Source organism: Lodderomyces elongisporus, chromosome 2 (genome assembly GCF_030384665.1).
Source record: "Lodderomyces elongisporus chromosome 2, complete sequence".
Taxonomy (NCBI): Eukaryota; Fungi; Ascomycota; class Pichiomycetes; order Serinales; family Debaryomycetaceae; genus Lodderomyces; species Lodderomyces elongisporus.
The window spans coordinates 542,679-569,424 of NC_083674.1; the positions used below are offsets into that span (position 1 = coordinate 542,679).

Sequence of the window (26,746 nt, forward strand, 5' to 3'; positions counted from 1 at the left end):
GGAAGCTATAAACAAAAGAGAACACAATCTAGAACAAGAGTGTGTCGGACGTTTAATACTTTGCACTCACTAAAAATACGCAATCACACAATTGCATCGTTATGCTTGCCTTACAATCGCTAATGCCATGATTACATTAATATAAATGTATACATACATACATACATACATACATACATACATACATATATACATATATATATATAATGATACCTATATATATATATATTATATGCATAAATCCAACAATCAATGTATTTTGTCCAAAGTACAAAAAATTACACCTCATTACCGATTTGATGAGATCTTGAAGGTGGGGCAGGAACAGGTCTTCCACTATAAGGTGGCGCCGAGACGGACGACTCAGGCGCATTTCCCCCACTCAGTGGTGCAGATCCATAACCTCGAGACTTTTTGCCTCCTTTTCCAGCACTTCCCGCACTTGTCGGTTGTGCTGTTGAAGGGGCCGTTTTTGTCAGTGCTTGTGTGGTGACAGGTTGATTCAGATGCTGACTGCCATATTTTTTCACTAGATGCTTCTCCAACAAGACAAAGTTCCTCGAATTGCATTTATATAGGACGTTGATGAAATCGCCAACAATTGGTATCAACCCAATACCAAAGTCAAACATGACATTTGCCATCATCTCAGTCTCTAGAGCCTTTGGTAATTCTCCCTCGATCTGCTTGGCTTTTCTAACCAACTGCATGGCAAAATATAGGGCAATTATATCTCCAATCCAGGGTATTAAACCAATAACACCAGCCCATCCAATCCTTAATCCACATAAACTCAACTGTAAGTCTAGTGTATATGCTCTGCTCTTGACCTTATTCAAGATTTTCAAGTCATTTTTTGGTATATAATCTGGCAACCTTCTTTTTCTCTTGGCACCTTTACGCTGATAAAAGTGAAGATCTTGTTCGGGTATTTCTTCAAAATACGGATCTTGAGTTGTGTCTCCAAATGTAACTAGATGGTCTAAGTTTGTCTAAATCAAAGAGTTAGTGATTTCTTTTGTTTTTCTTTTTAGATTATTATTTCAAAGTTTGACTTTTAAGGTTTGTTTTGGGTGCAAACACTAATGATTGACGCGATATTCAACATACTTTTTGTAAAAAATATTTGTATAATAGCTGAGACATCTTGAACTGAATGATTGAATGGAAATGTCAATTACTAGAAATACAATTTAAGTGTTGGTAGATCAAGATAATAAAATAGGAAAGGTAGAACTAAACCAAGCTTGTGGGTAAAACTCAGAGGAAAACTTAAGAAAAGAAGAAGAAGAAGAAGAAGAAGAATAAAAGAGTTGACTGTATTTCAAATGAGTTTTAAAAGTCCTTGATGGAAGTCACAAATTGTTGTGGAGATTGCTTTCGCAAGTATTTGCGCACAGCCGCCTACATACTTCTGTTTCCCTTTTCTTTTATTTTTTTTTCAAAGCAAAAAAAGAAAAACAAATACTGAAATTTTCGTACATATTTGACAGGACGATAAGTTGGTAGCAATCAAACACCTAAATGAATTTCATACCTACTCCAAATGGATTGAATAAATAATTACTTTCTTTTAATGCAACTTCTACTATTACCACTACCGCCACTATTAGTACTACTTTAACTCATATTATTACCGTCAGTACTCATATCCGACCATGATCATTAAGTTGTAGAATTAAAGGCTCTATATACAAACTACATAGCCCCGGCTGTATTTGAAGGTTTGACATTGGCTGAACTAGCAGAAGTTGCATTAGCAGCCGTTGCCGTTGCTGTTGCCGTTGCTGTTGTCGTTGCAGTTACTGTTGCAGCAGCAGCAGCAGCTTTCAACTCTTTCTCTCTCCTCTTTTTTGCGAAATACTCTTTCCTCAAATCCCTTAAATCGGGAGGTTGTTCAATACCCATCTCTCTTCTAAACTCATTTATATCCTTATCCAAGATCTTCTCCCAGTACACATTGATAAGTGGCTTACTATAAAGACCATTCTTTATAGCCCAGGGGTAATAGATTTCTCTCAACCTTTTCCTCTGACTAGGCTTCAATCTCAAAGGAGCGAATAATGCACCAAGGCCGCTCATTGGAATACCAATGTTCATATACTCCAAGACTTTAACACTAATCTCACCTTCAATAATAATGGGCAAACCTGTAATGGCATGGTAAAAATCATGGCACTCTCGATACCTCTGGAAAATGTATGCCAACTCCTCATTATCAATATACCGTACAGGCACTCTAGTATCGGGGCTTACACCTTCACGGTCTAACCAAGTAATATAACTTTTACCTATGGTGTTGTCAGGCAAGCTTCTCAAGTAGTCCAAATCGAGAGAAGTCGAGGTGATTCTGGGTCTTTCTCGTAATATTTGACGTCCAGTAGGATCACTAAGCATTGCATGTTGTAATCTTTTTAAAACCGGCTCAATCGCGGTACTTTCACCTAATGCAACAATATACTTATTCTCTTCAGGATGGAAAAAAGACCCGATGGATGAACCAAGGAACATGAGAAATTTCTCATAGTTGTAGAGACGAACTTGACCAGGGTACTCTGCGGCAGCTCTGGTGAATGCTGGCCCCCGTTTTTTTTCAAGTAATTTTCTGTACTTGTCGTTAGGGTCATTGTAATGCAATTCGTGATTCTCCATTTTCGAGGCAAGCACATTATTCTTGGACCAAAGTACAGAGCCAAAAAGTGTAGTAGCTATTGTCGTGAATACAAACGAACGGCTCTGAGTGGAAACGGGTGTTTTAAGTAGGGAAGGGTGCAGTAGGACTCTGCTAACTTTTTGACTTGTTAACATGTTTCTTGAATGATCTACAGCAACGTGTGAATGGCGGAGGTTAGTTTCAGTTGATAAAGTAGAGCTTTTTTTTTCTAGAAATTAAAGAAACTAGAGTAGGAGTAAGTTATACTGTGTATTGGAGAAATACGGCTATCTTTAAGAGCGAGTGGGGATGAAATCAGCTGACGAGCATAAAAGTTTCAGCAATAATAAAAAAAAAAATATATAAATAAATAGAAAGAAAGAAAGAAAAAAAAAATAGAAAGCTAAAAAGAAAGCTTACAAAAAAAGGAAAACACTTGTCTTTACTTCTTTCCTTATATTTCATTAAATTTCATTATACAAATTGTGCACTATGTAATCAATAATCTTGAGTACAAAGAATTTGTTCACCTTGTGGTTAGGATCAATGTCCATATTCTCTGCAAAAACCGTCAAGACCTGCTTGATGGTATTCCGCTGCTGTTGCTGCTTTTCTTTTCGGTGTTTCTCGGTATCCCTAGGTTTACTTTGCAACAATGGTAAATGCTGAATCAAGGTAAAAATGTTCTCAGTAACAATATCCGTACCATCAGTCTTTCTTTGTGACTCCAGTAATTCCAGTAATTTCAACATATCCCTCTCCTCGCCATTACATCCTTTCTCTTTTCCTCTATCGGCCTCCTCTCCTCCTCCTCCTCCTCCTTCTTCTTCATCATCTGAGTCCCTTTCTCCATTTTCATAGAATAGTGAAAGGCGAAGAAGGTTAATCGAATAAGCAAGCTTACGTGAAATATATAGATCTTTCATTATTTCAAGCACCCAAATCAGAAAGATGTGATTAATCCAATTGTTTACTGGATTTAGGCTTTTGATAACCAATTGTGCAGATGCAAATAGGTAGTATAGTAAGGGTCTCACCTGGTACAAAGCCACCATATTTGCCAAAAGTTGGAAAATAAAGCAATCAAAAACATTGATACTGGGTGTTTCGCATTCCAAGAGTGAGTAATCAGCTATCGTGATTAGCACTTGATATAGTCTACCAAGATTACGACGAATTCTTCGTCCTAAGGGCATTGGAATGTGTTTCTTTTTCTGTGGCTTTGCCACTACACGAAGCAATGAGTTTACCACTTTGTTGATATTATGCAAAATAAATGTGGGTGATGATAATCTCTCAAACGCTTTATTCAACACCAAGTCCGCCAAAATGAGCACCAACAAGTCACTACCAATTTTGGAGGAAAAAACAGCGTTGGATTTCTTATAAGAAAGTTCTTGTTTGTTGAATACTGTTTCTAATATCTCTCGCATCATTTCCCGGAAATAGATCAAATGAGGTGGAGTCTTTGTTGCATTATTATTATCACTAACTATAGATTCTTGGTCGTTGTCAAAATTCGGATCAAATGCAATATGTTGTCGAGCCAAGTATTCATCAAGAATCTGAGTACCGCTCTTGGAACTATCGTAAAATGCACTATTCTGACATTTTGCTTGTTTGCGGTAATCCTCAATCACCTTATTTGTTGAACCATCTCTCTCATTTCCGTTTCGACTCTTGCTGTCACCAGTTTCACCACCACCATATCCACTGTACATAAACTCTTCAAGGTGCTGATTCAATATAAACCCCAAATCGTTACAAACTTTTACAGCATCTAGTTTCTCGCATCTACTTACAATATCCGCTGCAAGTACAACTATAATCTCGTCATATAGAATTCTCACAAATTTGGTATTGTCAGGGGTAGTCAATTTGGTCAAGTACCACAGGTTTACATATTTTACCATAATTGTTGACAAAAATAAATGTATCTGCACATTCAATTCCTGGTCCTGTGAAATATGCGGCAAATAGGGCTTGACGTAATCGAGCTTTTCCGCAAGTGTGCTCAGTTTTAACGCCTTTGTACGAAGTGTAGTGGGTCTATACATGGTGAAAATAAATTCAATTTCTTGTTGATCCTGCAACTCAACTTGTTGCTTACCATCTGCTTCTCTCAAATCACTGGACAGTCGTGTTCGATTATCTTTTCTGTCCTTGGATGAATGATATTGTCGCAGGAGTAGTGGAGGAATAGCTGCTTGGAATCCCGTACCGCCGTTTATTGCGTTTAAGAAATAATCATCATTATTCTCCCTTGTGTGCAAATGTGAAAGTGAAGCTGATGAATACGTTCTTGCGAAATCAGGTAACAAAGCAGTTGCTGACCCTGTGGTTGGGGCCGGCGTCGGGTTTGGGGTTGTGTTTGAAGCAGAGATTGAGCCAGAACCAGAACCAGAGCCAGAGGTGGACGTAGTGGTAGATGTAGACGTTGAATTGGACGCTGTTGTAGAGGTGGTGGGTGTGGCCTTTGCATTAGCAATTGTCAAATGACCTTGACTGATGACATTTGTATGTGTAGTGGATATGATTGCGGATACGGGTCGAGACCTAGGTCGTGGTCTATCCTGAGTATACCCTCGTTTTATTGAATTGGTTTTGCTGGTGGTTGCATTGTTGACATCAACACTCATCTCGTGCCTTGGCTTGGCTTCCTTTGTAAATATATAAATATATAAAGAAGTCGTCTTTTTGTTCCAACTTTATAAGGCCTGAAAAAAATGTTGATCTCAAGTGTGCTTCAAATATAGATGATTTCTTAGATGGTATGCGAATCACTCTGTTTGCACAAGGGTGGTTACCTCTACTTTGGGGAAATTGACAACACAGTGTAACCGCGCCAAAGAAAAGTCTAAAAGTGGGCTGAAATTAGAGTTAAAGAAAACAAGACATGGATTTGACTTTATTTTTAATTTAATTTATTTTATATAATTTGTATATTTTTTTTTTCTTCGTCTTTTCCATTCATGTTCTGGATAAACTGCTTTTTTATTTATTTATTTATTTATTTATTTATTTATTCATTCAACTGATGAGCTGCACCCCAAGAAGTACATACCATGCTTTTCGAGAAAGCTATAATACTCTTCAGCATTTACATTTCCCCGGCATCTCAACTTTTCAACATGGTCTCAATGTCCAAAATTTGTTGATGCAGTATAATCTTGACTATAAACATATAGAGTCTGGTTTCCGAAGACTAGGGAAGCTACAACTGGAGCCAAAGCATTCGTCTCCTATCGCTATAGAGTCGGATTCAAATCTGTCATTTGAAAAATGGCAGTCGAAATTGGAGCAACTACGGAATTTGAAACCGCAACCTAGTATTTTAACTTTTCAATTCCAGCACACTTATGCAGGCGGGATCAAGTCAAAGAAAACAATGACAGATGCTCAAATCGCTGCATTCCAATCGATAAGAGAAGAAGGAACAAGCACATTACTGGATTTACTGCTGCTGATTCTGTCGCTACTGCTGTCGCAAACACGTGCGTCGCTTCCTCCACCACGGTTTTATCAACTAGATCGTGGTGGACAAGTAACCTACCATGGACCTGGCCAACTCGTTGCCTATCTTGTTCTTGATATAAAGGCATTTGACCATTTGACAGCAAAGTGCTATGTCAACAATGTGTTGCTTAAACTGATACAAAATGTTCTTATGAATGAGTTTGGTATTGTGAGTTATTTACTGGATGAAAATCCGGGAATTTGGGTCTATTCAAAAGGATGGGATTCCCTTCAATCTGGACCTGATGAAGTTGGTGAACGATTAAGTCATAACTGGAGAAAGATTGCGAGTGTGGGTGTGAAAGTCCGACGTGGAGTAACGGAGTATGGCATTGCTTTAAATGTGGATCCTAGCTTGATCTATTTAAACACATTTGAAATGTGTGGACTCAAGGATAGAAGAGCAACTTCGATTAAAGAGATTTTAAGTAAACGAAACGAAAGGATTGGAGATAAGAATAACTTATCGGTAGATAAAGTTGCCGACTTGTATGCGAAACAAGTTGCCCATGCATTGAATATGAATTATATTAATAAAACCATTTTATAGAATTCTTTTTTAATAGATTGATATATATAAAGAAAAAAAGAAAATTTACAAGTAACGGTTAATAAAAAAAGTGTTTTTATATATATATGTATATATATATATATTTGTATGTATATATAAATTAAATTGATGATAATAAGGAAAAACAAACGTGAGTAGAAAAAGCTAAATTAATTAAAGACGAAAAAAAAAGAACAGGAATTCTCTTTTTTCTTTTTTGTTTGGGGGGTGGGGAGGTGGATTCTTCCATTCATTCATTCATTTTATTGTTCTTTTCCATTTATTCATTCTGTCAAAATCCTTCCCATTCATCCTCTTGATATATGATGAGAGAGCATGTTTGTAGAAAGCATATACACCAATATCAAGATATAAAAATGAAAATGCAAAAAAAATTAAACAGACGTCTAAAAAAACAAAATCTATCTGCGTATTAAAATAAAAAGGAAAAAAAAAAGGTTTAATTTTTTATTTGGTGAAACTTTAGATGTGTAAAAAGAAAACGATGAAAAAGAATAAGCAAAGAATATTTGAAGAAATTTCTTTTCAACTCTTCTTCCTCAATTTCAATTTCAAATTTCAAATTTCAAAGCTTTCCTATTCCTTTTCTCAGTTCTTTTAAGTTTTGGTTGATTGGTTGATTGGTTTTGTTTTGTTTTGTTTTGTTTTGTCTTTTTTTTTGATGTTCTTCTTTTATAGGGGAAAAACAGATAAAAAAAAACAAAACATAATTAAATGGAGAATGTATAACAAACAGAAAAATAAAAACAAATATGGGAAAAAGAAAAGAAAAAAGAAAAGAATGAATGAGTGGGTGAAGAAAGGGCATTTATTCAAACTCCATTAGTTTAAATCAATGCAACACCGACAGCAGCAAAAGCGGCAACAACAGAAGCCAATTTGCCAACGTTTGAAGCACCTTCAGATGCCTTGGTGGATGAGCTTGATCCAGATTCGGATGAGCTAGAGTCGGATCCAGATGATGAGCCATCGGTTGAGTCTGATGATGAGCCAGTAGCGCTTGATTTAGCGGATGAGGATGATGAGGTGGTGACTTTATCTTGACATTGGAATTTGTCACCCTTAACGTCACCGTTGGAGTTCAACTTGTTGAATGCGGAACATGACAATTCACCGTCAATCTTCAAGATGAAACCACCAGAGACTCTTGACAAGGAGTCAAAGGTACCATTGTCAAAAGAACCGTTAATGTTAACTGAACCACCAACGGTCTCCAATTCAGAGAAACCATCCAATGATTTCAAGTTTTCATTGTCAGAGATTTGCAAAGCACCACCGATGGAGGTCAATTTAGGGAAGTCAAGTTCTTCCAAGTCGTCATTCTTGTTGATGGTCAATGAGTTTCCAATGGACTTCAAGTTTGCAAACTTGATTTCTTCAATTGAGGATGAGGTGAATGCAATGGAACCATTGGCAACGGTCAAGTTTGGTGCTTGGAATGAGTTGATGGATTGCAAGATGATATTCTTTGCTGAGCTCAATTGGTTCAAGATAACGTCAACTTTTTCGGCATTGTATGAAATGTCGATGGTGTCGGTGACTTCTTGCAATCCTGAGTCGATGGTGTCGATATCGTCATTGTTGTTGACATTGAACACCTTCAATTTGTAAACATTGATACCGGTCAATTGGTTCAAACCAGTGTCTGAGATGATAATTTCTTCGGCCGAAGTAAGACCAGCGGTCAAACCGGTAGATTCCAAGGCTGGCAAAGCGTTCAAGTTGAAGGTACCGACGGTGGTCAATTGAGCCAAGTTCAAGTTGGCCAAGATGGTGTTGGCATTGATTTCCAAGGCACCTGAGACCAATTGCAAGGTTGGTGCATTGACAGTAGTTGCTTGAGTGGCGTTCAAGATGGACAAGTCACCGTACAATTGTTCCAAACCGGTCAATTCAACGGTACCAAAAGCGTCACCATTGATGGTAACTTCACCAACAGCGGTTTCACAAGCAGCAACAGAGGCAACTTGAGCTGAGTTGGTAGCAGTAAAAGAGGAGAAGGAACAATCACTCTTGACTGATGGGGTAGCAGTAGTCAAAGTAGAGTCTAGAAAAAAAAAAAGAAAGGAGCAAAGTTAGTATCAAAATGGTAAAAAAAAAGAAAAAGAAACTCCATAAATTTTATTGTTTCATCTTCTTCTATTTTGCACAATTGTCCCATATTCACTGTTATCTTCACTGTTAATGTCTATTGTCTATTGTCCAGTGTCATTGTCGCATAATGTGTGTATAAAATGTGACACTCCCTTTGTTGGTTGTTTGAGAGAGAAAAGGAAAAAAAAATAAATTTAAATTTGGCACTGCCTCCAAAATCGCTGCTAATTTTAGAATCTCACAATTTCCAAAAGAAGAAACAGAAATTGTCTTTTGGTCTCTCTTCACTCTTCACTCTTCACTCTCTCTCTCACACGTTCTCGCTTGTGTTGTCGACAATTCAAGTGACAAGCGCGAGAAAGGAAAAAAAGGAAAAAAAAGAAAATTTTTTTTCATTGATTCCAAATAATAATATTGAAAGGGTTTCGAGACATTGCAACATATGATTTGCATGTGCTTTTATGCCAATAACTGGATCATATTTGTTGAAAAAAGAACCACCCAAATAACAACTTTACCAAGAGTAGTATTGGTAGTGGCAATGACTTGTTGTTGTTGCCTGTATTTTGTAATTACTTGTAGATTTGGTCAACTCTAAACATCTTGAGTACTAATGGTAATAATCTCTACTGAGTGACAATTGATTGGTTATTTGGACAACTATGACAGTGACGATGACAGTGAAAATAACAGTGGCAAAAGGTGGTGATTTACTCTTCAGACTAAGAAGAAGAACTAATCACTTAGTTCTTCTTCTTCTTCTTTGTTTTTTGCTTCAAATTCTCCTTGTTTTATAAAAGAAGTTAGATTATATATATATATATACATACTGTTAGCTGCTGAAGCTAAGCCAGCAATAGCTGAGATAGCTAAGATGTTCTTCAATTGCATTTTTCTATGAATGATTGATTGATTGATTGGTGGTGATGGTAGTGATGGAGTGTTGTTGAAGTTATTAAATCAAAAACAACAAAAAAAAAAGAGGAAGATAAAAAAAGGAGGATAAAAATATATATATATATATATATATCAACACGATCTAGGGCAGAACGAATGGAGGAAGAGGAGGAGGGAGGAGGGGGGGAGGAAGGAAAAAGTGTCAAAAATTAAAAAAATAAAAAAAAATAAAAAATAAAAAAATAAAAAAAATAAAAAAAATAAAAAAAATAAAAGCGAACGTTGAGTATATATAAATCTCTCTCTCTCTATTTATTTTTGTCGATTGTCGATTCTCAAATTAAAAAAAATATTATAGGGCAACCAGGAAAGAAGGATTTGCAGAAGTGGCAATTATATATACATGTACATATGTACATATGTGTGTATATCTCTACCTAGTTGGGCATAGTTCTCTTCAAAATGTGTTTGTCCTACTTTGCGACTACCACTACTACTGCTACTACTACTACTCCTATTGTTGTTGTTGTTGTTGTTGTTGTCGCCGTCGTCGTCGTTTTTTTTTTTCGTCGGTGGTGTTTTAGTATGTTTTGTTTTGTTTTGTGTAATTTCTTCTTTTTTTTTGCATTTGGCTGTGCGTGTGAATGGTTTTTTCTTTCTTTTTGTGTGTTCGTCTACAAGTACTAAAATTTAGTCGGCATTTTTTTTTTGTTTTTTTTTACTAAACACAAGATTGTGCCTTGCCCTCTCCCTTTTTTTTATTTCTCTACTTCTATTTCTTAACTCATCCACTAGAGTATGACCTTAGCCTTGTCCTTGTCCTTGACCTTGACCATGTTGTTTTGTATAGTATAGAGCTGCTTTTGGTTAACTTTTTTCTTTTTGGAGGTTTTATTTATGTTTCACTCACTCTTTCATTCATTCACTCATTTAAATTTAGGCGCTGAAATTTTACCTTTTTTTATTTATTTTTTTATTCGAAAGGGGAAACAGAAAAAATTAAAATAACAACATATTTTTTTCCAACATTGAGTCTATGTTTTTTTTTAAATTGCCTCTTCTAAAGAAATACCCGAAACATCCCAGCATCTGGTTGAAACTCCCAATATTGTACAAATTTATATTATCAATAAACACACACTCTCTCTTTCTCTTTCTCACTTTGGGTGTGGTGTGGCTATTGTGCAGTAAAAAGAAGAGAAGGAAGAGGAGGAGGAGGCTGTGATGTTTTGTTTATTTTCTTTTTTTCTTTTTTTCTTTTTTTCTTTTCTATTTTGTTGTTGTTGTTGGTGTTGTTGTTTACCTATAGTGCAATCTCCTCGAACCGACATAGAGCAATACATTTGAACATGCACAGACTGCTGCACACCACATCAACTGCATAGATTAAACAAGTGTAAACTAAAGAAAAGTAAACTGATAGAGAGGTGTATAGAAGAATAAGTGTCGCCTCTTTCCCCAATGTTTCAAATACAGATTAAAAAAAAAATTTCCCACTACTAAATAATGGTTACTGTTTAAATACCACCAAAGTATAGTAGTGCCAGGGAGCGTACCCAACTAGGATCATAAAAATATATCAAGAATAAGCAGATAAGCTTCCATCATGGGAATTATTTTACACTTTTAAGACCTCTAAGCCAACACCCAACCAAGCACCAAGAATTTTTGAAATTTTAGTACAATTCTTTTTTATTTTCCCTCAATATACCAATTCCTTTAGAACAATCAAATTACCTTTTCCTTTCCTTTCCATATCTATATATGTAATTTCCCCCTCCTGGGTAGAGAACACCTAGTTTCTTGCCAACCAGCTCTTTCCCACCTGTTCCTATTCTCTTCCTTTCCTTTCCTTTCCTTTCCTTATTTTTCAGTTATTGGAGATCTAATAAAAAATTTGTTCGTGTAAATTATGAACTGAAAAGAAAAGAGCAAAAACCTTTTTTCTTATACGTCGAGGCACAAGAACTTAAACAACGTAAACAAGAAAGAAGAAGAATGAGAAGGTGGGCACCCGTAAGTATAAGCTATGATTGGCCAGGATGCATATACATATATATATATATATACTTATTTTACCCAATCTTTCTTGCACCTCTTTTTTATGAAAAATGCAAAAAATGCAAAAGTGCAAAAAAAACCAATGAAAAAATAAATTGCACAATCCATAAAGGTTTGCTCAGACATTATGGACACCAGCTTTTGCCAACCACCACTTCTTACCCTCTCTCTCTCTCTCTCTCTTTAAGTAAACATCGAAATCAAATTCTTCCTCCTTCTGTATGAATATTGTTAATACTCCCGTTATTATTAATTTAGTCTTTTTTTGCCACATTTACACTTGCACATCCCACATCCTCTAGATCCGAAAAAAAACCTATACTACCCACTACTAATTCCTTTTTTTCACTTGTGCCTTACAATCAACAAAACAATAGCGTTATGAGACTTACACATACATTACACCCTTTTCCTTACAACCTTTTGTTTATCGTAATCTTTATTTCGTTACATCTTTACATCTAACACCACATATGTCACACCACAGAAAGAGCAGCCCCTTAAATGTTTCATTCTTTTAACCAGCATCTTCAACAACAACAACAACCATCATCATCATCATTATAACAACCTTTTCTTACTCCATTTACTTTACTAAATAACTCTCTTGATGAAAAAGAAAAAAAAACTCCCACCACCACCACCTTTAACCTAAATCTATATCATGTAATTGAACCCCACCATACCTCCTCTAACAACTTGTCCCCACAAACAGAAACACAATCACAATCACAAACAGAATCACATTCTCGAGATCATTACCAAGGGTTTAGGTACCAAATAATTAAATGTGTACTGAATGATTCGAATCATTAGTTATCCCTCTCTCCCCCTTTTTTTTTGTCCCCGCTCTAATTTCTTTTTTTGGTTTTGGTTTCTTCATTAGCCAGCCATTTTTTGAAGTTTTGTTATATTGTCTTGAGTTCTGTATTACATTGTACATTCCACATTTTCTCTTTAAATCCTCCTCATTTTTAAATCCGACCATTTCTGGAGTATACCCTTTACCTCTATTCACTATTTGAAACTGTAGATAACAGCTGTTTTCTGTTTTTTGTTTATTCTGTTTTTTTTTTTTAAAGGTCAAGTCATTCAAGAGAGAAGAGGATTTCAATAGATAATCGCTAGAGATACAAGGAACACAGGTATTGAGAAACAACAATAGTTCCAGCCGTTTAGTCAAGTTATGTTTCCGTTTTCTTCATATCCTGTTTACCTTCTGCTTTCTTTTTATTTATTTGGTAAGGTTTAGATGCAAAATTATTCACTCATTCATTCATTCATTCCCCTTTCTCTTTCTTTTTTGTTTTTTGGGTTCATTTTGTATTACCAGGTTTGGCAACAATGTGTATATGGAGTAAATAAAACAGAATCACTTTTAACGCATCAGTCACAATCATAACAAGTAGCAAGAACCACTGATAAGAACAAGTTCCAATTGACGAATAAAGGGGAAAAAAAAAAGAAAGACACATCCTGTTACATCTTTGTCTTTTTATTTGTTTCTCTTTATTCCTTATTGTCACCACTTGAGATTGTTTTGTTGTGGCTAAAATCGGAATCTGCTAAGAACGCGTTTTTCTTCTTTCTCTTTTTTTTTTGTTTTTTCTCGAGGGGAGTCGTCAAACATCAGCACAGCCTTCATTTCACAAAGCGGAAGCGGAAGGGCAAGAAAGGCAAGGGAAAATCCCAACTGCACACAAAGAGCTCTACACTATTGTCTCCTGAATCTACACTGTAGAACAAACAACCATTAAATGTTAAACAAACAATTTATAGATTTATTAAAAAAAACATTTCAACAATAACAATAACAATAACCATTCAAGCACCAAATATGTTATCCTGCCTCGTCACCAACCAATATTTTGCATAGACTTGTGCAATACTCGTCTCTTCCTTTTTTGGTGGCATAGGCCCAAAATTTCATCTTCACTATCACCTCAACTTTTCATTGACAACACCTAACAATACACACAAATGAACATAAACAAATCAAACAAACAAACACACACAAGCTAATTTAATCACAACCATCTCTCCAGTTTTCTTTCTCGTTCTCTCTTCAGCATCTACATCGTGTAGATCTATGTTCTTTTTGTTCGTTTATAAACTAAACAAACACCCAGTTTCAGTTTTGCAGTTTCAAAAAAAAAAGACACTTGATTGTTCAGCTCTTTCTCTCTCACTTTTATTTTTATTCTTCTTCTTCTTCTTCTTCTTATTATTATTATTTTAACATTTTCTATACACTCTACTGAGTAGACATCAAAAGTTAAATTGATCATTCAAGTTCAATTGCTGCTCAATCATCTCCGTCCACGGTGCAACGAAATCCAACCCTATATTACGATTATTCATAAACCAATCCATAACTTCGCTATCTCCAAACCCTCCTGTATTGGCAGACGCTCCGGTTGCTGCAGCATTCGTGCTAGTATCATTAGCAGCATCACCAAATATATTTGCCAAGGGTGTAGAAGTATTAGTATTAGTATTAGAATTAGTATTAGTATTAGAATTAGTAGTAGTCGCAGTAGAATGTGGAGTACCCGTCTCGCGAGAAGTATACACATTCTGTGCCGAGCTGGCTCCGACATCTACACTAGACTGCTGTACTTGACCCAATTGTGTTACCACTGCTTCTGTATGAGAAACCGTATCAGTGACAGGAGCAGTACCAGTGGTAGTAGCAATAGCATTATTCGCCGCATTGGAAATATCAGTAGTAGTAGTAGTAGTAGTAGTATCAATGCCTGCTAATGATGCCGAAGTAGGCTCACTAACAGGATGCTTGAAATATGGACCATATGGAAAAGTGTCGTCCACTGATGTCGAGGCATTATTAGATTGCGTTGGCTGAACGGCTTGTGGATAGTAGATGGGAGCACTATATTGGAAAGCCGGAAGAGTTTGTTGGTTTGCTTGAGGCAAAGGTTGGATATGTTGCGATACATCATGAGCTGCTCCATAGTCTTTACCGTTATTCAATTGTTGCACTTGCTCTGGTGCTTGTTCTTGTTCTTGTTGCTGTGGCTGCTGCTGCTGTTGTTGTTGTGCTTGTGCTTGTTGTAACATTTGATCTCGAATATCTTTTCTAGCACCCATTGCAGCGGATCTCCATTGTACAGTACTTCCATTTTGTTGTGTTCGTTCCATATTCATTCCCCTCGCTTCCTCATTATCGGCTTCCTCACTTTCGTTTTTCTTCGTCTTCATCTCCGAATACAAATACATCAACACATTCGAATACCTCGTACACAAATGCAATTCATCGGGTGAACAATCTCTCAATGTCAAAGCTGCACGATGAATAGACTGCGATATATCATCAAGACTAATCAAACTAAACGACAAGACAGTGGGATCATATATCTCCGCCGATTTATTACCAAATATAGACCCAATTTTATTCAGAGCAACGCTCGAAGAGCTCTTGTGTGCGGTGATTGTTAAATAGCATTTGACTATAAATGCAACTGCTCTAACCATTCTAGTAAGCCAACGAACAGGCATAAACCGCAACATTTTGAATTTATGAACCCTATGCGCAGCATTCAACATCTCGTTGGCAGCATTGAACGCCTGCTCTATAAACTTGGCAGATTTCGACATTTCATCCAACTTTAACGAGTTCCCTCGAGAATGGTGCAGATTCAGCAGATTCTTTTTGACATTCCTAGGCGAGGGACTCAAGGCAAGGGAGTAAATGTACAATTTGACATAGTTGAACTCAAAAATAAAAGACTCTTGCTTAATCGCATCTCGAATTTCATTGGATATCTTGGTGTTTGGTTTCAACATTTGGTGTTGGAAGCTAGACGAAACATGCTTGGCAATTTTGGCATTTGACGGGATTAAAAACAGTTTATACTTTCTATTCCAATTGTTGATAAGAGGACTAATGATGTTCAAAACCGACAAATTCTGCCTTTGAGATAATTGGCCCAACTGAGACTTGTAGCCATAAAAGGACTCATGTCCCAAAGACATAATCTGCAACAATTCAATTTGCGCCTTTTGAGCTCTGGTGAATTTAAAAGTATGCTCGCTAGCAATTTTCTTCAATTCTTCCTCTGTCAACTTCATGATATTGTAGTCATCATCCTCATCCTCCTCAACCAACTCCATATCTTCTTCCGAAATATCATCTTCATCAAACTCAATTTCTGAAAGTGAATGCGCAAGCATCGACCTTCGGGATATATCCATAACGGAATTGATCTCAGCAATATGAGTTGCAATCAACACTTTGGAGCTCATCTCCATTATCCCCATATCTTGGGCTAATCTAACTGCGCTGCCAATCAACATCCACGCCATACGATGGCTTCGTCTCATTGCTCCCAAACCAGCAAGGTTATTCAGAGCACCAGAATTACCAGAAGCGTTTGCCGCAGAAGCACCTGCACCTGCACCTGCACTTGTATTGGTATTGGTATTGGTATTGGCACTACCACTACTGGCATCAACACCAGAACTTGAATTCTTGCACACATCTCTTGAATCTGCTTCAGATGGCTCCTCAGCTTTATTTGCATAGTCAGACCATCTCCAATGAATGGCTCTTGGATTCCATTCAGTAAACAATAAAAACGCAAATATCGTTCCAATAGATCTTGTGCTTGCCTCAGCCCAAACAGTTTGCGATATAAGTCTCTGCACATACAACCACAACCGATCATGAACTTCAATGTTTCGCGGAACATTGCCTCCACTAGCACTGGAAACGTTATTCTCAAAAGGATGATACCGCGCGGCAATGGTCAAGATTGCACACAAGAGAATCGGATAACCAGCAAGGACTTTCAGGGAATGAAGGAATTTGGGAATATGCGGGAAAAAAGGGTGCATCGTGGTAAAAAACAAGTTGATGAGACGTTCGGCCTCTGCTTCTGTAAGAATTCCATTTGGCGCAGGTCCAATATAATCAATATTGGATAATTTGGTAGACGCCTTTGGACGAACAACATATCCATTCTCGGCAGGAGGCATACTCATTCTTTTGGAACCTACATTCGGAGGTATATAGTGCGGCACACTGGACTTGTGTGGCAATCCCGGATGTTTCATATTTGCATAACCGTTGTTGTTGTTACCGGAATGAGTATTACCAATTCGACTTGTGCCTCCTTCTTCTACCTCTTGCAACTTTTCGCCTCTTGCACCTTTTTGTTTATCTTTTGTTCCTTTTTGTTCTTCTCCTGTATTTTCATATTCTTCTTGTTCTACTCCTTTGTTTTCTACATTTGAACCCATTTGTCCTTTATTATTCCCGTGTACCTCGAGCCCCGTAGTCACAGGCACCACCTTTCCGCTTACACTTTGCAATTTTGCACGATTGTTACCGTCATCTACGCTTGATCGATGACTTTGCGATCCTGAAATGGCTTCAATCTGTTCATACCTAGCTCTAGCATCGATATTATCTCGCTCATCAGCTTTTGCAATTGTTCCTGCTGCACTCGCCAAGAATACCAATGCGCCTTCCATTGTTGCAAAAGTGCCTCGAGGGCTCTTGTTGGGCTGTGGTTCGTCTCTCGACAGTTGAAATCTCTGCAGCAGCTGGAGAGATGTTACTGGGAGATTAGGGGGTTTAGGAGTAAACGGAGGCGTCAGTTGCCGCTGGTGCAGATGCTGAAGTTGATTATAATGATGTGGGTCGTAGGTGTTATGGTTAATACGGTTATTTTGATTATTGTGAATATGTGACGATAGTTGAGGTGAATTACTTGTCAAGATACTGCTCACACCTGGAAGATTCGTTGTAACAATAGCGTATGGCATTGTTCTTGTGTTACTTGCCCGACTCGCTGGTTTATACTCCAGATAACGAGATATTTCTTCACCAACAGTAGCAGTAGCACCACCAGTGGCACCAACAGAAGCTACATCACCAGAAGTGGCACCACTACTGCCGCTAAAGCTACCACTATAATCCACTTTCTCAGGATTTGGGCTTTTTGCGAATCTCGGAGAAACACTTCCATCCGAATTTCTATTTCCTTCCAGTATCTCAGTTTTTTGCTTTTTGCGTTTGCCATTGATAACATTGGATGCACCACCACGTTTACTTTCAACGAATACGCAATCTTTTCTTTCCCTGAGACACCGAGCACACTTTCCCTCATGGGGGCTATCTACTGGTCCCAAATCGCATTTCACTTTTCGTACTCGACAATTAAGACATGCTCTATAGTTTCTTTTATATTTTTGCGACAACAATTGTGAATCTGAGCCATTGGAGTTATTATTGACATTGGGAGGCGGTGACGAATTAGATGTAGGTGATGTTGATTCAGAATTGGCTCGAGGTTCAAAATTGGTGATGGAAGGCTGCGTCATCACAATTGAACCGACCTCCCTGTATTTCGCTTAACTTCACTTATAGCTAATTAGGGAAAACTTTTTTTTATTTTTTTTGAACTGGAGATCTCGGGAATCGATACAGTATTAAAATAATTGCAACCGCAGTCTATTGTCAGATTTCAGCTGCCAAAGTCTGTGATGAAAGTGTTTACAGGTTTTATGATGCAAACTCTCTATTTACTCTTTTTTTTTTTAATCTTTTAATCTTTTACTTTTTTTTACTTTTTTTTAATTTTTTTTTGGCTACTCTCTTTTTGGAGAAGTATAGATCATATATCAAAATTTCGATGATGGGTTCCACCTATAGCCGGGAATTACACAAAATTTAGGATCCAGTTCTATATTCTTCTGGACACAAACATACTATCTCTCCCGCTCGCTTTGCATTTTCTATTTCACATCCCCGTTGTAATTATATCTACAACAGCGAATTCTCAAGCGCCACGAAAACAACTGATTTTGTTTATTTACTTTCCTTGCTACTTTTAAAACTGAGTAGATACCAAGGAAGAGTATTGTTGAATAACTACAACAACAATAATAATGATAATCAGAAAAACTACAATTGACAAATAAATTTGATTTCGATCAACTTTTACATCTTCTAAATACCAAAGCAATTCTTATAATTTCTCAATTAAAATCAACACCAAAATAAAAAGCACTAACTAAACAAATTTATATCAGGTAATTTTAAAAATGACTAGCGCTTGGCAATTTGCAACTTCTTGACTTGATCTTCCAATGCCTTTAATTTTGACTGCATCTCTTCTAAATCTTGGTTCAATCTGTTTCTTTCATTGATGATATTAGTTTCCCATTGCCTAAATCTTTGCTCCTCTGCTTTGACTTGTTCAGTAAAGAATTTCTTCAATGCATCCTCTTCTTCCTTAAATTTAGGATTATGCAATCTTCTTGGCTTTTTACCCCTGCTTGAGGTTGTGCCTTTAGCATCTCCCGCTCCAGTCAAGTCGTCGCTAGAACCTCCATTTTCAGCATCACCGTTTGCATGAGGGCCGTTTTCCGTTTCTTCAGCACCCAACTTGAGAGATCTAAATGTCTCGAAATGTAATTCGTTTGTCGATAAAATCAAGTCCAACATGTTTGTTCTTAGCAACAAGCTTCGCAATTTTTTGAAATCACAATGCTGGTCGTTTTCAACTTCAACAACACCCCATGGGTATTTTCTACCTCTAACATATTGTCCAGGAGCTGTTTCAACTTCTTCTTCAGAACCAATAATGGCAAATGGCATTGACTCAATCAACTGCTTAGCATGTTCGGCGCTGGCTGGGTCATCCAACTCCAAAGGTGGGGTATAGATGTTGATATCCTGGGCTTCAACAATCTCTCTTATCCGTGTCTTGAAAATGTCCAATTCATTAGGTGACAACGTATCTGCTTTGGCAATCACAGGGATAAGGTTAACCCTGGTGGACAATCTCTTCATGATTTCTATGTCCAATGGTTTCAATGAATGACCGGTAGGTCTAATGAAATAAAGACATGCATGAACACGCAAATCCTTCTTGGCAAGTCTCGAAGGTTGTTGCTCTTGCTTCATATATGACTCGTGCTGGTCGTCAATAAAGTCAATAATGGGGACCCATGAATCGTGGTTGTTCACATTGTTACCAAATCCTGGGGTATCGATAATGTTTAATCTTATTTTAAAGTTCTTCTCCTCCAAAATGGCTCTAACTATATCAATCTCCACTGTTTGATGAGGCGAAGTAAACTTGTTGTGTCTTTGGTTGGGGTCAGGGTGCGATTTTAGCGATGTTTGGAACAAGGTGTTAATATAAGTTGTTTTTCCTAAACCACTTTCTCCGGCAACCATAATGGTGAATGTAGCACCCTCTTTCGAGACAATCTTATACCTAGTATGATTGTTAGTAAAAAAAAAAAACAAGAAAACCAAAAAAATTTAGATAAAAGGAGGATTTATACAATTAACAACCTCAACCACACACACACACAGAGAGGGTGAGAGTGTGAAGGTGTGAGTGAAAGAGACAAGAATAGAAGCAAATCAACACAAATCAACACAAACAAACATGGATCCATGCATCTTAAGTAAATGATTGTATTGAATGGTGTTGATGGAGCGAGTCTCTGTAATGTTCTAAGTATCAAAATCCCAAACTTTTGGTGAGAATGTGCAATTCAATAGTTTCACATACCTTTGATCAGGCAAATTGGCAATTCCCACTGGCTCTGGCATTTTATTTTGTTTCAACCTTTATTATGTTTCTTTCTTATTGATTTGTTTATTTTTTTTCTTTTTGAAAAAAATGTGACTACCGTGAAGTGGGCTGATAGTGGTGAAACGATTGGGAAATCACTGATATAGTATTTGACAGATGATTATCAGTAAAGGTATAATATAAATGCACCTAATATTCTAACTAATTGGTGATTGTTGTTGTAATTGTATGTTAGTTTTTTCTTTTTTTGATTTTTAACCAAATAAAATTCAAGTTGTATGCGTTGCGTAAACAAAGTGTCAATATTGATCCAACTCTCATATGGGTGGTACCTATTATTTAGAGTCGTGCAAGAATGGACAATCAAAATTTTTCCCATATGAAAATATGTTATACGCGTTGTTTCAGAATTGGACACGATAGAGAAGGAGAGTGAGCGAAAATAAAAATAAAAATAAAAATAAAAATGAAAATGAAAATAAAGAAGAAATAGTAACGACTGAAAGAGAGAGAGAGAGGGAAAGAGAGAGAGAGAAAAAAAAGAAGCGGAGCAGATCATAAGATTAAGGGGAAGAAGGGATTAGTGAATAAACATGCTTTTAGGTGCTTGACCAAAGTTTTTTGATACATTTAGCATGACTTATAATGCACTGTATCAGATTGCTTATTGATCCAACAATTTGACTATTGCTCGTGAACTAAAACGGAAAAAAGAAAAAAGAAAAGAGCAAAGAGCAAAGGGCAAAGAGTAAAGGGCAAAGAGCAAAAAGTAGAAACAAAAAAACAAAAAAACAAAAAACAAAAAAAAGCGTATTATCTGATTCTGAGACTTTTGTTTAAACATTAAGTAGGTCCAGCTTTCTCTTTTGTTTTCATTCGCTGGAAACTCTTGCTAATCTTTAATACCTAGCAACTTCACTGGTTGCACAACATTAACAAAATGTACTCAGTTTTCACTAATTAAGTTATCTCCGAATTTACTCTTACTGACTTCAAACAGTTTAATTAATTCACACAGATATAAAAACTAAAGATATACATAAACTCTATTCTTGCTCGGATTTACCTTCTGATGATTGTTGAGCAGAGGAAGAGGAAGCAGCGCCAGCAGCAGCAGCAGGTTGTTGTTGCTGTTGTTGTTGTTGTTGCTCTTCGTTTCCTTGTGGAGCTCCTGACAAGTCGGTCCACAAGGTCAAGTTATCTCTCAACAATTGCATAATCAATGTAGAGTCCTTGTACGAGTCTTCCGATAATGTCTCCAAGTCAGCAACAGCATCATCAAAAGCTTGTTTGGCCAAATGGCAAGCTCTGTCTGGGGAGTTCAAAATTTCATAGTAAAACACAGAAAAGTTCAAGGCCAAACCCAATCTGATTGGGTGGGTTGGTGGCAACTCAGTAACAGCAACGTCTGAGGCAGCCTTGTAAGCTTCCAAGGACAAGTCAGCAGCTTCTTTTCTCTTGTCAGCAGTGGCAAATTCGGCCAAGTATCTGTGGTAGTCACCCTTCATCTTGTAGTAGAATACCTTGGACTCACCAGTTTGTGCAGAAGAGATCAAGTGATTGCTCAAGACAGAAAGGATATCTTCACAAATCTTGGACAATTCAGCTTCAATCTTGGCACGGTAGTCTCTGATCAAAGCAACTTGTTGCTCGTTACCCTTGGCTTCTTCCTTCTGTTCAATTGATGAAACAATTCTCCATGAGGCACGACGAGCACCAATAACATTCTTGTAGGCAACTGATAACAAGTTACGTTCTTCGACAGATAATTCTTGTCCTGATGAAGCAACGGCCTTCATGTTTTCAACCATTTCTTCATATCTTTCAGCTTGCTCAGCCAATTTGGCGAGATAAACAGAGTCTTCACGGGAAACAGTCATTTTGTTAATAAAATATTTTAATGGTCTTGGATTAATTGGGGATCAAACAGGTAAATAGAAAAGTTTGTTAATGGTGTTGATATTGCTATTGTTGTTATTTTGAAAAGTTGTTGCGGATAAAGTGGAACTTTCTTCAAATAAACTAGAAAAAAAAAACATGGAAATGTTAGTACAGTTGTTCAAAACAAAAAAAGAAAACGACATCCCATTGTTGAAGTAAGTGCAAGTTCAAGTGCAGATAACAAAGTGAGGGCGAGGACAAAAGCGAGTGCAAGGACAAAGGCGAGGACAAAAGCGAGTGTAAGCGTGTTGATGTGTTTCTCCAAGAGTTATGGGTCGAGCGTTAATCTTAAAGTTCATAGCCAAAAGGCACTGGTATACCCTCACAAGAACCAATCATGAAAACATACTAATCTGACTAGATAGGACTGAGGTTTTTTTTCTTCTTCCTTAAAAACAATCCTAAATGATATCAATTGAAAAAAAAATATAAGTGTATTGTTTGTAGTAATAGTGGTGTGTGTTCTTACTGTTGTAGCTAAAGTGTTCTTGATGTTATTGTTGTGGGTTGTTGGCAACTCAGTTTGCTATATGTGGTCACAATCGTTTATTTTTTTGCTTTCGTCCAGGTTCGACAATTTTTGGTTTTTCCTGCGGCCAGCTATCCAAGCGCACCCACCCACCCAAACATAAGCACTCACTTTTACCCTCACACTGAATCAAAAAATAAAAAATAAAAAACACACACACACACACACACACACACACACAAACAAAAAAGTCGCGGAGGTCGTGCGCACAACAACAAATATAAAGACAACAAGTTTTTCCTAAAGTATTTGTGTGCTCTCCAAAAAGTATCAACACTCACACTCACACTCACAGAAAAAAAGAGAGAGAGAGAGAGAGAGAGTCGCATGTATGGAAGTCAGTTACCTGTTATCACCCATGCAATCAATCACAAACACTATTGGAAAAAAGGGCAAAATAAAAAAAAAACACATAAAATGACAACTTCATTTATAGCACAGTGGATAGATTAGCTAGTTGATTTATTGATTTATTGATTTATTGATTGACTAGCTGACTGGGTAAACAACTGGTTTATGAAGATATAAGGTATCTGGTGGACTTGAACAGTAGACATTTCCATACACGCAAGAGTGTTTGCTTCTTTTTGGTTCGACTCATGAACATACTTTTTGAGCACTTGTACCACTACTTCTTTTGCACAATAGCATAAACAATAAGCTCTTGTATACTTCTCACATTAATTAACTTGCTTCAGATTCATTGGATTGTCGTAGAGGTCTAGGTGTTTTGGTTGGACATACCTTTTTTGCTCAGTTTGTAGTTAAGTTGGTTTCAAATGGAAGTAGAGTAAATGTGTGTTTAAGATAGAATGGGAGAAAATGAGAGATTTATTAAAGAGCGAGAGATATACAGAGCTCGGAAGTCAGAGACAACGAAATAGAATATTAAAGAGAAAAAAAAATACAAAAAATAGAAAAAAATGACATTGAGTTTTGTCTTTTGTCATTTTTTGACTCTTTGTCTTTGACTTCGACACAGGTTTGCGTCATTGCCACTGCGTCAGCGGGCGGAGGAGGAGGAGGGGGGGCAAAGGAGAGAAAGGGAGGAGGCTTATAGTCAGTGGCAACTTAAAAGAGAAAGTTATAGAGAGAGAGAGAGAAAGAGGGAGAGGGAGAGACATATAAAAGATAGTGGGAACAACACTAAAAAGTAATACTGTATTGGCTCAACACATACACAAAACATACATACATACACACATACATGTGTATACTAAGATACACACGCTATTGCTATTAAACACATTTTGTTCCAGAAGAAAAAAAAAATAAATAAATAAAAGATATATTATGTATGTTGGGGTCTTTATTACTAGGTTTGCGGAAAACAGCATTAATAGGAACTGAAAACTATCCCAAAATATACCCTCGGCATCCTATAAAAATATCAAAAGGCCAATCTGAGCAGAAGCAGAGATATTAGAAAACATTATCATGAGTTAGGACAAATCAGATGTTCAATTCATTCTACGAAAAGCTTGATTGCTGGATTTATGTATTCTCTATACGGGCAACGTGGAAACAATTCTCTGTATCCTTTGTTTTTTTTCCAAATAATAATTATAATGATAATATCAACAATGCTTTTGTATATTGTTGTACTCTCAAGTATAAGGAACGCATCTTTCGTAAATTCCCCACAAAACTGGTTTTTGTTTTACCACCGTAAAGAAATGTAGAATGATCAAGAAAAGTAAAAGTAAAAATAAAAGTAAGTATATGGAAAGAATTACACGAAAAAAAAAGAAGTTTCATTTGAAACTTGTACCTTCACTTTATTTCAACCTTAGGTTTTAACGTTGATTCTATTTTATTTTGATTCTAATTTTAATTTTAATTATAATTTTAATTTATTTTGGATTGTCGTTTTTGTTCTTCTACTACATCGCCAACAATCTCTATACACTCTAATCTATTTGCATAGACTCAACTGCCAAATTGTGTTGCTTCATCTTGTATGGCCCAACTTCCTTAACCTTGATACCAAATCGGCTATCCTTGGTCAATTGGATCAAATGATTAACAACGCTGAGCAAGTCTTCGGGCAACTGGTATTTGGAATGCACCCAGCTCATTCTAGCAGTCGCATTACCACCGTTTAATCTATACACTTCCTGCTTAGACTCGTTGATAAGAATTGTTGACGATTCTCTAACATTTGTAATGTTGACTCCGGTCTTTAATAATGATTTAAGCTTAATTGAAGACATCCCCAATTGTGGCAAGGGAATTTCCATTCCTGGAAGCACAGGCTTGCTTGGATCAATACCATGCTTACCAGTAGGATTGGCACTCAACAAAATCTCCTTCAATGGAATGAACTTGGTAATCTGGATTGGCTTCGATTGTATAAGATGACGGTTGATGAGCTCAGCAGAACCCAATCTAAAACTCTTGATCTCTTCCTTGATCTCTTCTATCAGCTGTCTAATAGATTCCTCAGTGGCCTCAACATTAACAGGGAATGACTTACTAGCAAAATCCAACTTGAATGGGTAAACTGAAAATGACCTATCAATATCGCCCAAAAGTTTCCTTGCTGTCTTCAATTTCAACTGGTGTACAATGGCAAAATCTCTAATAAAAATGGACGCCTTGGCGTTGAAATCCTCCTTCTTATAATTCTTTCCAGTAAAATGATCAATCTCCTCGGTAGTAACTATACCCAACTGCTGTTGATCACTCTCGCCATTCCTCAACCCACTCATACGAATATCGACTTGGTAAACCTCGCCCGGAATAACTACAAATTCATCAGAAGGAACAGCTGTTTGACGGGCAGTCGAGTCAACAGGTTTTGATGATGCACTGACAATGTCTGTACTCAGTGATGTGTTGATACCAGTTCTATTCAACAACTGGCTCTCTTGGTGCGACTCATCCCAAACAACACCCTTGAAATCACGCTCAGCAACAACACCTTCTGCTTGTCCTGCAAGGAACCTCCTAACTCTTCTCACTTTTGAACCGGGAACCACAACACAATTAAATGCTTCAGCAATGGCATCCACAAGCTGACGAATTTGTGTACCTGTGATTTGGTTAGATACATTTTTCAAGCTTTGCGGTAACTTCTCGGGTGACAATGAACATCCTAAAAGCGCAATAGTCGCCTCTGTTGCTGCATGTGTAGCACAAATGGCATCTGCATTATTGCCCAAAAGTGGACCCATTGGCTTTTGCTCAACCGGGTTTGCCGGGTATATCACCAAGGAATGGCTCACTTGTGAAGTGTAGCCATCAATCTGTACACCCAAGCTGATTGTAACCACGTCACCTTCTTTAAAGTAAAATTCCCGATCATCATCGATCTCGGGTGCAAATCCATTCACTAACTCATTAACATTGATTGTTGTTGGAGTAGCGATACCCTTTTCATTGACTTTGTTGACATATTGTCTGGACAACAACTCCATCAAAAAGGAGTCTGATAACAAACATAACTGCTGGATGGTTAATTTCGCCGTGGTTTGCAAATGATAACTGTTGTTGATCAAAGAGATGAGGTACTGAAGACCAGTTTGCGTAATTTGTCCTGCAACTCTGTATTTCTCAGCTATTGATTCGTCAAGCACATTTCTTTGCTTAAGCAAGATATCAGCATCATCTTGATGAACTGCAACTTGCATTTTTTTGATCTTTATTATTTATTTGGTTGTTGTAGTAGTAGTAGTAGTAGTAGTGGTAGTAGTATATGTGTGTACAGGTGTGGGAATGTACTTTTACTATAAGATCAAGATGTGAAACAGCGCTTTTTAAAAGTAGGAAAATTTCAATACCTCATCTCACAATATCTCACAATATCGCACTTTCTTTCATTTTATTTTCTTCCTCTAACAGTCTTACTCTCGCTCAGAGAGTATTTAATTTTTGGAACACAAAAACTCAGAGTGTTGCAAAAATAA

At 37.0% G+C, this 26,746-nt stretch overlaps 9 protein-coding genes across 9 annotated transcripts; 1 reads left to right on the plus strand and 8 right to left on the minus strand. All coding sequences in view use genetic code 12, as the record gives it.

Annotated features, from left to right (window-relative positions):
* Nucleotides 1-278: 278 nt before the first annotated feature.
* PVL30_001498 (uncharacterized protein) lies at nucleotides 279-1,146 on the minus strand (the record flags this gene model as incomplete). Its single annotated transcript, XM_001526650.2, has 2 exons — nucleotides 279-992; nucleotides 1,111-1,146. 2 exons carry the CDS (start codon nucleotides 1,144-1,146, stop codon nucleotides 279-281), a joined length of 750 nt encoding a protein of 249 aa, XP_001526700.2.
* A 552-nt stretch (nucleotides 1,147-1,698) lies between these two features.
* COQ4 (Ubiquinone biosynthesis protein) lies at nucleotides 1,699-2,808 on the minus strand (the record flags this gene model as incomplete). The annotated part of the gene is made up of 1 exon (XM_001526651.2): nucleotides 1,699-2,808. One exon carries the CDS (start codon nucleotides 2,806-2,808, stop codon nucleotides 1,699-1,701), a length of 1,110 nt encoding a protein of 369 aa, XP_001526701.2.
* Nucleotides 2,809-3,117: 309 nt separating this feature from the next.
* On the minus strand, nucleotides 3,118-5,292 carry PVL30_001500 (uncharacterized protein; the record flags this gene model as incomplete). Its single annotated transcript, XM_001526652.2, has 1 exon — nucleotides 3,118-5,292. The coding sequence occupies one exon, from the start codon at nucleotides 5,290-5,292 to the stop codon at nucleotides 3,118-3,120; it is 2,175 nt and encodes a 724-aa protein (XP_001526702.2).
* A 398-nt stretch (nucleotides 5,293-5,690) lies between these two features.
* On the plus strand, nucleotides 5,691-6,719 carry PVL30_001501 (uncharacterized protein; the record flags this gene model as incomplete). Its single annotated transcript, XM_001526653.1, has 1 exon — nucleotides 5,691-6,719. The coding sequence occupies one exon, from the start codon at nucleotides 5,691-5,693 to the stop codon at nucleotides 6,717-6,719; it is 1,029 nt and encodes a 342-aa protein (XP_001526703.2).
* An 848-nt stretch (nucleotides 6,720-7,567) lies between these two features.
* On the minus strand, nucleotides 7,568-9,725 carry ECM33 (3-prime end of ExtraCellular Mutant protein; the record flags this gene model as incomplete). Its single annotated transcript, XM_061119235.1, has 2 exons — nucleotides 7,568-8,787; nucleotides 9,665-9,725. The coding sequence occupies 2 exons, from the start codon at nucleotides 9,723-9,725 to the stop codon at nucleotides 7,568-7,570; spliced, it is 1,281 nt and encodes a 426-aa protein (XP_060975218.1).
* Nucleotides 9,726-14,060: 4,335 nt separating this feature from the next.
* ARO80 (zinc finger transcriptional activator) lies at nucleotides 14,061-18,137 on the minus strand (the record flags this gene model as incomplete). Its single annotated transcript, XM_001526655.2, has 1 exon — nucleotides 14,061-18,137. The coding sequence occupies one exon, from the start codon at nucleotides 18,135-18,137 to the stop codon at nucleotides 14,061-14,063; it is 4,077 nt and encodes a 1,358-aa protein (XP_001526705.2).
* Nucleotides 18,138-18,864: 727 nt separating this feature from the next.
* Nucleotides 18,865-20,385, minus strand: CDC12 (Cell division control protein 12; the record flags this gene model as incomplete). The annotated part of the gene is made up of 2 exons (XM_001526656.1): nucleotides 18,865-20,041; nucleotides 20,345-20,385. 2 exons carry the CDS (start codon nucleotides 20,383-20,385, stop codon nucleotides 18,865-18,867), a joined length of 1,218 nt encoding a protein of 405 aa, XP_001526706.1.
* A 1,029-nt stretch (nucleotides 20,386-21,414) lies between these two features.
* Nucleotides 21,415-22,248, minus strand: BMH1 (14-3-3 protein; the record flags this gene model as incomplete). Its single annotated transcript, XM_001526657.2, has 1 exon — nucleotides 21,415-22,248. The coding sequence occupies one exon, from the start codon at nucleotides 22,246-22,248 to the stop codon at nucleotides 21,415-21,417; it is 834 nt and encodes a 277-aa protein (XP_001526707.2).
* Nucleotides 22,249-24,748: 2,500 nt separating this feature from the next.
* Nucleotides 24,749-26,470, minus strand: ARX1 (putative metalloprotease arx1; the record flags this gene model as incomplete). Its single annotated transcript, XM_001526658.1, has 1 exon — nucleotides 24,749-26,470. One exon carries the CDS (start codon nucleotides 26,468-26,470, stop codon nucleotides 24,749-24,751), a length of 1,722 nt encoding a protein of 573 aa, XP_001526708.2.
* Between the last annotated feature and the right edge of the window lie 276 nt (nucleotides 26,471-26,746).